General features: G+C 29.4%; 3 protein-coding genes across 3 annotated transcripts; 1 reads left to right on the forward strand and 2 right to left on the reverse strand.

The window, feature by feature from the left end:
• Positions 1-4,945: 4,945 nt before the first annotated feature.
• On the reverse strand, positions 4,946-6,636 carry Bm9974 (Uncharacterized protein; the record flags this gene model as incomplete). The annotated part of the gene is made up of 5 exons (XM_043081810.1): positions 4,946-5,054; positions 5,231-5,496; positions 5,822-5,960; positions 6,160-6,251; positions 6,535-6,636. 5 exons carry the CDS (start codon positions 6,634-6,636, stop codon positions 4,946-4,948), a joined length of 708 nt encoding a protein of 235 aa, XP_042937744.1.
• Positions 6,637-7,604: 968 nt separating this feature from the next.
• On the reverse strand, positions 7,605-8,117 carry Bm17763 (Uncharacterized protein; the record flags this gene model as incomplete). The annotated part of the gene is made up of 2 exons (XM_043081811.1): positions 7,605-7,817; positions 8,049-8,117. The coding sequence occupies 2 exons, from the start codon at positions 8,115-8,117 to the stop codon at positions 7,605-7,607; spliced, it is 282 nt and encodes a 93-aa protein (XP_042937745.1).
• Positions 8,118-9,158: 1,041 nt separating this feature from the next.
• On the forward strand, positions 9,159-12,338 carry Bm9973 (Uncharacterized protein; the record flags this gene model as incomplete). The annotated part of the gene is made up of 10 exons (XM_043081812.1): positions 9,159-9,170; positions 9,254-9,415; positions 9,785-9,844; positions 10,159-10,359; positions 10,447-10,566; positions 10,688-10,767; positions 10,835-10,981; positions 11,456-11,658; positions 11,863-11,951; positions 12,297-12,338. The coding sequence occupies 10 exons, from the start codon at positions 9,159-9,161 to the stop codon at positions 12,336-12,338; spliced, it is 1,116 nt and encodes a 371-aa protein (XP_042937746.1).
• Between the last annotated feature and the right edge of the window lie 473 nt (positions 12,339-12,811).

Raw genomic sequence — 12,811 nt, forward strand, 5'->3', positions numbered from 1 at the left:
ATCTGTATTCAATAAAATAATGCATGTAGATGTAAATTTTCAATATTTAAGGAATTTCTAAAACATCGATAAATCTTAAATGAGAAGAACGTCGCATTTTTTTTTCCTTATAATGATGTTTGGATGAATGTTTGAAGAATGGAAAAAAGTTAAATTACCCATCCACGAAAAAGGAAGACTTTAAAATGAACAGAGGATAAATAAGCGCTATTAAATTTGTTGCTAGTGAGCTATCAGAATTAAAAGCTGTTTGCTTGCTAAATTACATATGGTAGCAATTTTGAAGCATTATGTTAAATATGTGCCAAAAAGTTGCGCTGAAAAAAAATCTATTGGAGAATCGGCCAACATTTCCTAAAAGAATTTTATTTTAAACTTCAGCAACTTCGTATTTCTTCCTAACAATGGTAACATTAAGAAATGTAAAATTTAATTTCATATTGTTATTCGGAAATTCCGTTACATTGTGATTGATAATTTTTGAGAACAATACACAATCAATTTCATTTCAGAAAAGTATAATGTCATTCAGGATATCTTACATTACCTGCTAGTATGCTTTATATACATATCGCCAATAACAAAAAGAGAAAAACAGAGCGCAAAGTCAACAACGATAAATGCTTAAAAATGATAGCTGAAAAAAATCTTTTCTATAAAACAAATTTCCGTCCTTTCAATCAGAATTGTTTTCAACTATGTGGAATTGAGGAAGTAAACAAGCAAAGGATTTCAGTCTCTCAAGATTAAGTGCAGAATAACAAGGGTAACATTCCAATCCGATTCGTATCGTATGCTTTTTGAAACAGAATAACAAAAATCTTAAAAGCAAATCTTATGATCACAGTCAATTGATCCACTGAGATTTTACATTTAAGAAATGTTTTTTACTAATTATTCCATATAACTAGAAGCATTAGTTAAAAATAAGTTTCCTAATCTTTTTTAATATTTTTTCTTCCTTTTGAAATTGATCCAGTAGCAGATCAATATGTTTGCTATAGCTTTTAAAATAATCCTAAGTTTATCAATAATTTTAATCAGTCCTCATAAAATTAAACTTGCCAAAAGAATGAAGCTTGAAGAAAGTTGAAATTACTTTTGATTGACTAATAAAAATTTATTGCTAAAAATGCGGAAATGAGAAATGATCGAAAAGGTAATGTTATCAAATGTATTGTTAATTCTCAATATGCTCCCAAATTTATCACTGCTGTGATGGAATTCTAAAAAGAAGAAATGATAGTAAAAGAAAATTAATTAAAAATAAAGCTAAGCATCGAAATGTCCAATAACGGATCTGTTTGATGGCTTATAGTAGGGCTGTTCAAATGGATAAGTGGAAAGATTTAGGAGAGAAGATAGCTAAGAGATGGATGAAGTGATGGATGTGTAATTCAATGCTTTATAGTTTAGAGTGTAATCGAAAATAATTCCAAGAATGTAAATAGAACCAATCATCTCTCACCTCTTTCATTATCACTTCACATGGTTATCACTACGATTATTACACATTTTCATGCGAAAGCATATCGCTCATTCTCTCTCCTTTCTTTATCTTTCATATGAATGAAAACATCACTTCACTAAATATCATTCAAGTATCGCAATGTAATCAGAAGTAATTTCAAAGATGTAAATAAAATCACTTCTTCATTTCATCCTTTTTTCAAAATTATTACGGTGGTAATATCGAAAAATCCAGAGAAAGACCTGAGTGTGGGGAAAAAAGACATTTTTGTCAAGTTTATTAATTCTCGACTATTCTCAAGTGAGAATTTTTCATTTTGTTGTGAAAAACTTAATAGAAGTTATACAAACCAAAATTCATATTACTTTTTAAGAACAAAGAAGAATTCGTTTTTTCGATTTTCTTTTTTGCATTAAGCAATGATCAATGGTGTTAAAATTAACGTTTATACAATAAGATAATGAATCGAATTAATCTGTTAAATTAAAACCGTCTTCTTTCTCTTAAATATAAATTTGGGTTTGGCTCCCGGAAAATGCATTTTGCGCATTAGCATTATGCACAGGTCACTTTTTCTTGCATTTGAAACTTTATTGTAACCAAAAACTTAAAAATTAAACAAAAAAACCGAATTCTATGGAACTAACCAAGTTATTTTAATTATTAGCTAGTTAATCGCTATGGATAATTAATCTTTGCCTAGATATAACTATAGCATGCCTATGAATTTCATACATTTTTTTAACAGTGTTCAAAAATTTCTCTTGATTGTATTAGAAGAAATCATTAGAACATGTATACTTTTCTATATCATTCTTGCTTTTCGTTAATAATGCTTCCATTTCCTGATCCTTTTTTTAATGTCCTAAACTATATTTACGATGCATTGAATAAATTTGAAATTATTTATATTTTCAAGTTGTCTATGTCTTTAACGAACAAATATTGAAGTTTTCAAAATTTAGAGGAAATCTATAATAACAGTTGAGGAATCCAGTGACATCTATTGCTAATATGATGTTCAGCCATGTTCACATGATATATTTCACATAAGCGAAATAGCTAGCAAGTTGCAAGTTAAGAAGTTTACTGTAAAAAAAGAAATACTCTTAAAAGTAACATTTTACAATAAACCTCAATGATTTTTTTTCTTTGTATTTTAAATAGCATGTTATTAATTAATCTTTTTTGTTTTTAAACTAGAAATAGCTTGAAAGATATTTGATTACACAGATATGCTAATTATCTAAGCTAACGACATAAAAAGAAGTGAGAATTTCTTAACATTCACAAAAATGAAAAAAAAAAAAAAAAAAAAAAATGAAATTATAAATTATTGATAATCTGTTGCTGAAATATCGAATTTAATAGTGATCTGCTTTCCTTTCTTATAAATTATAGCGAAACATAGCTGAAACTTTACTTTTGATAAGCAGATTCGCAACTAATCATAAAGTTTGTACTGCAAATTTAAATTTCTACATTTCCAATCAAATTTGAAATAGAAAACGTATCACTATGCAAAACAATAAGCGCATCCAGCAAATACCAAGGAATGATAATTGCATGAGAAAATATGAGAATTTTTTGAGATCCACTAGTGATCAGTACCAATATTGTGTCCGCTACGCATACCGCATTTAACAAGCACGAATTTTTATTTGATGTATTAGCTACGCCGATTATATTTCCACGTGTTTAGTAGCACAGGGAGTATGCTAGTAACTAGCATTATCCAGTGAAAAGACAATAAAATTCACCATTATTAGAAGATTTTTAATTTTTCCATTGATCTATTATTACTAGATAATTTATTACTAATATTTATATGTATAATTTTGCCTTAAATGTATTTTTATTTTAAAGATTTCCATTTAATCGTTTTGTTCGTTATCCGTTATATAAATTTGCGTATTTCAAAGTAGGAACTCAAAACGAAACGACAAATAATAAATCCAGATATCAAAATATTTTCCAAAAACTATGGATTAAATCAATAAAGCATGTATTTTGAAACAGAAGAAATAATTTAAAAAAAAAAAAATGTCGTTCCAAATAAATGATCACAGAAAATAAATGCTGCTGCTTTTCATGCATTTATGGTTCATAAGCGCCTTCCAATATAGGCGCTTTCTTTCATCTAAATAGGGATCATTTCCATTCTTGTCACTCTAATGGTGAATATTGTACAATAACAGGAAATAAAATAAAAAAAGGAAATAAGAGAGCTAACTAGTACTAATTTAAACCAAAATCAGACTAATGCAAGCAAACTCTTCAATAAGTTTCCATCAATATAACTTTTTATTTGTTAAGAAAAAATTTCTAAAATTGAAAAAGTAAATTCTGGATATACAACAGTAATTTCCTTTTTCTGCAACGTCTCTATTTTATAACATATGCAAAAGACTGCACTCTTTCAATTTCATATTAGGTTGCTCAAAAATCATTTTAAATATTAATTAATGTATGTATAACTGAACTACTCCAATCCATATGCAAATAATTATAAAATTAGACGAAGTTCTACTTAAGGTCATAAATATTTCTAGACTTCGATTCGATTACTTCAGCTCTTAGTTCTTCAACCTCATCATTTGATACTTTTGTTATCACTTTTTTGATTAACACTATCAGGTTCATAGAGCTATTTTGCTCTACTGATGCTGTTCCCTTTTCATTGTTAAGTTCAAAGGATAGGACGATAGTTCTTAAATGAGCACTGAGATACGCCAGGTTTTCATTTGCTGTTCAAGCTTTCACAGATTTGCATGCATTATGAGTCATGAAAGAAAGATATCAAGTTAGATTCCAAAAACCCGTACCTGTATTACCTGTATTATCGTTTTTTGTCTTTAAGTAAATAATTAACATGTAATGGATGAAGATGTTTTGCATCTACTACAAGTGATTTCAAACAATTAAATGATTCTCCTTATCATTTATTAGCTTTTTTAAAGTTTTATGAGTCAATGAGTTTTGTGAGAGACATAACTTTTATGAGTTAATACAGACTACTGTAATCGTTCTCGAATACGGCAATCATATCCTGAATACTTATTCAACAAAATTGTTGAAACGTTCATCATTTTCTATATATAAAGCAAAATGTTGAGTTATTTAAATGAAACAACAATTCAACACATCTATACTTCTCCTATTTGTAATGTAAGGTGGTAGTCCTTTTGTAGAATAAATTGAACTAACAATGCCAAAGAAAGCAAATGCTTTTTTCAATAAATGATTTTGTGTGCAATACGAAGTATTTGCTATTACTAATACTTTTTGGCCCAAAGTTTCCATAGTATCTTGAAAACTATTCACACTTAATAACCTTTGAACTTCTGAATTATAGAGGGACTATTGCTTCATTTAAAATTATGACAGAATAAATCACAACGAATATCATAACTTCAAGAAAATTTCAAAAAGCCTTTTCAAAGCATCTTGGTCAATTACTGTCAACAACTTAATTTAACAGCTACATTTGACGGTTTTAGCAGCAGTCTGAACAATTGCAGTAGTAGCGTGTCCTGCTTTGAATTTAACGACATTCATAGTTTGCATTTTATGTATTCCAAATCTAAATTGTCTCATAATAGAACAGCTCTCTAGATTGACTTCCTACTATGATTCAAGCTTTCCGGTTAATCATTCAGTAGATTTAAAAAAATAACAAATAAATAAATAAGACCTATAAATCAAAAGGAGATTTTCTTGAATTCGAGCAAGTTGTACATTCATTTCAAATTTACTTACTTACGAAATACACCTGGCATTATATCAATGACGGCATCTCGGATATCATGTGAGCGGTAGCCAACAATAATTGTTTTGGAGAAAGAATTTAAAATTGTTATTACAATAACAATTACGAAAGTAATATTTGGTATTTTGTCCTTGCTTGTTTCGTAGAATGCGATAATCATAGGCAAAACATATAGGCCAGCAGTCGCAAAACACGACAAACCTACGGTTTTTGTAAAGTTTAATTGACGCTTGTTTATCTTAACTGATTCGGAATTCTGAAAATAGCAAATTGGAAAATTACGAATTGTAGTTCATAATGGATCACAATACAAAAAGATGATTTGTTGCTTAACACAGAAACTTCATTAAATGTTGAAAGCCCTTCAAATTTACTTCCACCGACACATTCAAAGCAAACACTTTGTCAAAATCAAAAATTTCGATTCTTGTGAAATTCATGAAAATGCAGCAATTAAGTTCACCAATTAGCTACCGTTCACATTGATAATGCAATTGCTATTTGAGATGAATGTAACGGGTCGGAAAAGTAATTAATTCCTTTGAATGATTTTAACTCATATGTAGATTAAAAATAAAAACCTGTTGTTCTTTTATCCTTTTGCTATATCGTCGCACCATAAATAAAGTGACAATGTAAAGTATAACACTTCCAGTAGCTGCACTAATGCGTGTGCCATAGAATATTCGATTGAATATTGGACATCGGCTATTTGGTGTCCTATAAGCATACTTTAAAACTTGGCCATGCAGAGTTAAGTGTAAAATTGAAATTACTTACTTTAAGTTGTAAAAGAGATAAAATAAATTCAAAAAGCGGTGAAAAATTCGCAAGAAATTCTAAATGTTATCTGTAAATGACTCAGTTAATTTCATTTGTTCATTCCAGAATTTACATTAGGAAGTCTCATAGCGCTAACCAGCAGAAAGAATGCACTTTGACATTATTTAGATATGAGCAAAGTACACTTGCAGATATCAATAAAAGGATTGATAGATTGCTGCCAGCTATCTGTAATTCAATATTTTTAAAATTATAAGTAATTTGAAAGTTTTATGACATTTGTGATAATTAAATTACGAGTTGATGTTGCGATTTTCCGACTTTAACTGTTTAATATGATAATGTTTCAGCTTATAAAATGCTTTTAGTAATTCCATGTTGCTTGCAAGAAATCTCTGACTATTCGTCGTATCAGTAACCAATGAGTCATTCTGTCGCTTTTTCATCTTCTCTTCGGCGACTAATTCAACAATTAGCATTTCTTTACATAAAAGACACAAGTAAATCTTACCAAATAATGCTGAATATTCAACATTTTTTTATAATACAAAATAGGTTTGACGATTGAAATTAACCGGTCAATACTAACTACAAGCATTGATATAGCGGTCATCGGCTCTGTCCTAAATTTTTTGGCCAATTATCATCAGAATAAAAAAGTAACAAAAGCTCTAACAAAAGCAATAAGCAGTGTCATTAAGACTTACATCTGCAAGTCTATTGCCATAGCCGGGAATCAAATGTTTCTTGTACGTAGCGCAAATGGTAATTCTGTGTTTGTGCATTAGTTTAGCGACAAAAGGAGAAAAAGAAGGATGAGACAAAGTTTAAACGAAGTAAATAAAGATTAAAAAGGCTAGAAATTGATGGATGGAAGGAAGAAAGAAGAAGAAAATGGTATTAGAAGGGGTCATGATGGCTAAAGCAGTGATCATTGTTACAATTTCTAGTGTGGCAGTGAAAACATCATGAGGTCACTGTTGCTGGAAGTGAAGTATGAATGAGTTCATTGAAGAGTTACTTAAGAGTTACCGATGAGAGATTTGACCCGTACTGCAAGTAAATGAAGATTTGAACAGTAAAATCAACCAAATCGAGCATAGTGCAAGTTCAATTTCCCTCTTACTGTATCCATCAGTAAAGATGATTATTCCTTACTTATTCCTTACTGATATATTCTAACATTAATTATTCCTTACTGATATATTCTAACATTAATTATTCCTTACTGATATATTCTAACATTAATTATTCCTTACTGATATATTCTAACATTAATTATTCCTTACTGATATATTCTAACATTAATTATTCCTTACTGATATATTCTAACATTAATTATTCCTTACTGATATATTCTAACATTAATTATTCCTTACTGATATATTCTTACAAGCTTCATATTTCAATTGCTATATGCTTGGATCAAAGTGCTTTTTTTTACCAAGAACATAGTTATTTTTAAAAAATTTGTATGTTTTCTTGCGTAAACAAGCTTCGATAGTGTGCCTAAATTATTCACATGTTTTTTTTTTTTCATAATTTTTACTTTCCTGATTTTACTGTGCTCTTCAGAAATAATCATGGCTTTGAAGTTATTTTATCGTTAAAATTCAAATAAACTTGAAGCAGAAGTTTTGGAAAATCTACTAACCAAGCCAGAATAGCATTATATGGTACAACCACGCAAAATATTCTTGAAACTGTACTATTTTGATTTTCTAATAAAATCTGAACAATGCGTACCATACCAGCTAACGCAATCGCAAATGCCATTAAACCATCCGCGAAAAACTGCAAATAATAAGTTTTGTGAGAATGATGAGAAACTGTAGTAGCATTTTGCTTTATTTTAGAAAGCATTCAATTATAGGGAACGTTGAGAACAAAAATCGCTGTTTCTTCTTGTGTATCAATATAAGTTGTCTCATAGATGGCGAGCCAACAATATAGATAAGTTAAGTTATAAGTGATAGGCCAAGGATATGAAACATAGAATGAAAAGTTATTGAAAAAACATCACACCTCCATTCCTGTGAGGCCGTATCTTTCACGATTTATCTTTGTTCGAACGATTGCAGCAAAATATAACATGTTGAGCGCAAAAACTACAAGTCCTCCTGCGATGTAAACTGAAAATTGTAGTATCATCCTGCAAAAAAAGCTTTCATATAAAAATAATTGAAAAATTGTTTATCAAGTTTTAGATTTGAAATACTAGGTAAACAAATAAAACAAATAAAAATATGTATTTTTCATACAGTCATCACAGTTAATTCGTTATTTAATTTATAATATTCTTAAAATGTGCAAAATACCAAAACACTTAATGCTTTTTATTGAAGGTTTATTGAAGGGTAGGTAATTAAGTTCTGGAAAGAGTGGTCACGCTATGTGATTCAACTTTTTAATAATTCGTTCATGATAAACTTTTTTTTATCGCTTTTATGTTTTGCTTATAGCAACTTTTTATCCGATCATTATTTTCAAATACTTCCTTTATTTTTCACGATTCTATCATGCATTTAAAAGTGTTTCACTGGAGTGAATCTGACAATCGGTTAACAAAATTTGATGATAACAAAGCATAGATAATCTTAGTGTACATATTTAATTGCAGTTTCTTCTATCAAACCAAACGTATTGTAGCTCACTTTAAAAAATCCAAATACTTATAGTCTAATCGAAATGATGATTGTAACAGAATAATACATCGTTTTGAGCATGAAAGAATTCTCCGATGTGATGAAAATTGGATATAATTCCTTATTGTAAAATTAATTTTATAATGTTTTATTTTCAATATTTTAGAATTATATGATAAACATCTCACTAACTTGTTAAAAAGAAAATTATTTTTTCATTGAAAATATCTAAATTACCTTCGATAAATACGGGTAATGAAGTGAATACAGAGTATATTGATCTGTAATAGATAAATTTCATACGGCTTCGCGAAATATGTTGAATTAATTCTAAAAATTTTAAGTAACATGCATTTTGCATATCTTACAAAATCCTTAATGCCAAAGATAAGAATAAATGAATTTATAAAAACGTTGAAGTTAAATATATGAGTCGCAGTGTTTATAAATTTGTGAAGAAGTGAGGTGGAAGGAGAACTGGTTAAGCTTCATGATCAGAAGAGTACTGTACATTTATCAGATACTGCAGGACAAGTTAAGATTACATTTACAAATTTAATAATTGAATAATTCATATAAATTTAGAAGGAAGCGGCAGAAGACAGTTGGGAAGAGCAAATAATTGGTGCAGCACTAATAAGTAATCCAGTACAAGTACCAGATCAGAACAATATGTATGTTGCACGTTATGATCGAGAAGGATTGGCGTATTTTGGTAGCGCATGGAATGAAAGTGGCGTAGTACAAGTAAACGTCCTTTTTCATATCAATTTTTTAATCTTTTTTCTTGAATAAAAGACTTAGGTCTTATTTCAAAAATTTCAAAACTGTTGACGAATTATATATTTGTAATCCAAATTTTCCGACTACCCAAATTCTTTATGTTCAAAAAGATATGGTGATTTTTGGCTTGTTTTATAATTTGTTTTTATATTTTGCAAATTACGTAAACGTTTTAATACCAAATAAATTGTTCCGGATTTGTCGATAAGTTATCAGCAATAGAAACTAAAGTTCTATTCTAATTCTTAATATTTATTCTGAATAATATTATAACTATGTCATTCCTCTTCTTTATCATTTACATTACACACTGCTTATCAGGAATATTTTTAGTGTGAATTCGCTTGTGAAGGAATAAAGGTGAACGGATCAGATATTAATGATAAAATTCGGGTATCTAATTAAGTGAATTCATATAAGAAAACATATCATAGATCATATATTCAATAGACAGTGTATCAGACAGTTAAAATGCTATGAGCTAATCAATATTAACAACACAAATTAATATTAATATACTTCCGATTAATATGCTTCCGAATTTTTGATTTCTATTCACACTCATCCTGTCTTTTAATTATATGATTATATTGTGCCGCTAATGCCACTCATAAATTTACATTAATCATTTAATTATATTATGAAGGATAGTGCAGTCTTTCTTCTTAAAAAATAATAACAAAAGACCTTCCATCATAAAAATTTAGATATTAACATACGATGGGAATCATAAGACCAAAGGTTTCTTCTATGAATGGATAAAATTTGCCAGGTGGCTACAACATTCTAATGATGAATTTCGCATACCGTTACGTTGCAGTACTTCTAACGGAGTGATTTTCTGGCCACAAAAAGCTTTAGGAACGTTAAACATTGAGAAAAAGACTGCTACATTTGTATGTGCTGGGGTTTGTGCTTCAATAAATTCAAATAGCCATCACATCTTCACAGACAAAGAATTTCCGGTTTGAATTGAAATTCTTTTCTGATTTTAGCAAATTACTTCACTAGCAGAATCTGAACTTTACGATTGCCTTATTCTTGTAAGAAATCTTCGCGATAGGCCACCTCATTGCTGCTGTGAACAGTGCATGAAAATAGAAGCCCTTGAAAAGGTGGGAATTTTGCGCAATTCTTAAAATTTTGGAATTTTTACTAAAAATCAGGAGAACTTTTCTCAAATTTGTGAAATTTCAAGTGAATCTTAAATTTAATCTCAGATTAGTTGCTCTGCAGGAGGCGCAATCATCGGATCATTTACTAATGGTGAACGAATGGGCTGACTACCGAATCGGTGATACATTTCCTAAAACGAAGTATTTATTTTTTCACTTCTCTCTTAAATCTTGCTGCCAATTTTCATTGTCCCGAGTAAATTTTAAGGAGTTTAATCAAAGCATTGGATCGTCCACTGAATACATTAAATGGCCCACAGGAACAATATGTTGCCTTATGGTATCATTTTGGCCATGCAGTAATGGGTCGAGCGTGGAATGACGCAAATGGCAAAATTGCTGCTGCATTTGTAAGGTTAGCAACAAGCTGATAATAAATGACATTGATTTGATTTGGACATTAACTTTTACTTATCACAATATTTTATCAATGAATCGATTTCCCAGGATTTTCATTTCAAATCACTTATCTGATAAATCATTTTTCATTTCGTTCGTGTCTTTTAAATCTTTCATCTAATTTATATTCACATCGAAAAATCTCATTATCCTTTCTTCCTTCTTATCATTTCTTCGTTTTCATTAATTTTTATTAGTTTATCATTAATTATTGTGCTATTCACTAACTATGCGAGAAAATTTCTAGTTATTTTGCTACTGTACTAACTGACTAAATTATTCCAATATTCAGTTTTCGGTGTGTAACAGCATATTATCTCTCTGATAGCAATCAGTTCTTCACAGTTCTTTGTTTTTTTTTTTTTTTTTTAAACAACTTTTTCCGCTTTTTCACTTTTCATAATTATTTCTTAAAATAATAAAATTTCAGTAGAAAAATGCCATTCCTGAGTAGCGCTATTGGTTCGTTACAACTTTTGGTGCAGATACCTCCATCTGTGGCTGGTTTCGATTACAGCTGGCAACCATATAATGAAGCGGCAAAGATCGGTTCTAAAGAGTGGAATCCGGTACATATTGGATTCACTGCTCCTTGTGTATTAGTAATTGATCAAGAAGGACACGAATATTTAGGTACCAACAATACGCTATACAGAAAAAGAGAATCGGTTCAAGAAATGTATTAGAAGAAAAATTCTGTTGAATTAGAAAAGAAAATATTGTGATGTCAAATACTGAATTAAAATTTAATTGAAATAGTAAAATATAAGTACCTAAATTATGTACTAATTAAAAAATAAAAACGGGTGGGTTTTCAAATTTTTTTTTTCTTTTTAGGATCAGCAGATTTAAAAGAAGAATTCGCGACAACCGTAGTAAAAAACAATGTCTTTCGATTAGAAGGAAGTGGAATTTATAATTTTAAAGTATTGTCTATTGCAATTTTCAGTATTTCATCTCGCAATTTTTTGACTTCTGGAAGTGCCACAGGCTTGATGAATTTCTATCTGAATACAAAAATTATAAACTTAATGATATCAAAATTTTGATCTTTCGCATAATTTTCTCCATAATTTTTCCACCATTATAAATATTTACTATTTAATCCTACTATGCAGAGAAAACTGGCATGAGGAAAGCTGATAATTTGATTTGAAGCTTCTTAAACAATTCTTACTTCATTGCATTTACTTATTTAACTTATTTACAATGCTTACAATATAAGAAAAGTTTCGATGACTACTCGATGATCATTTAAAGCATTTCTGTAGGTTTTGTGTCGCAAAGACAGGGACGATACGCAAGCAATCTGAAAGTGATCGGTCCACTTTTCCCTGTCAAATCAGATAATAAAACAGTGAAAATTTTGTGTACACAATTCAACAATTGATGAAATTTTCAATACATGCACTGCTCAGAGACAATTTTGTGATTTTCAGTATTATAAAATATTTTAAAAATGAAAAAAAAAGTGCAGAAAGTAAATTAAATAATGCAAATATGAATTATTTTGCATCATATTTTTTAATTTATATTCTATACAGAATTGACAGTTTGTGAGTTAAGTAAAATATATTATAAATACTAAAAAGGATAAGATTAAAGAGATAATTTGGATGTGATCGTAATCTGGAATTAAGGATCAGGACATTGTTATCGATCTCTAAACCTGTCCATTTCCTTAATAGCACATTTACTCCTTCCTGTTCAAAGTTATCATAGCAGTTTTGAGGGTGGATTACGGTTTCTATCACCTAAATGCTTTAGCACGATTAAGAAGGTTGTT

Source organism: Brugia malayi (assembly GCF_000002995.4).
Source record: "Brugia malayi strain FR3 genome assembly, contig: Bm_v4_Chr4_scaffold_001, whole genome shotgun sequence".
NCBI lineage: Eukaryota > Metazoa > Nematoda > Chromadorea > Rhabditida > Onchocercidae > Brugia > Brugia malayi.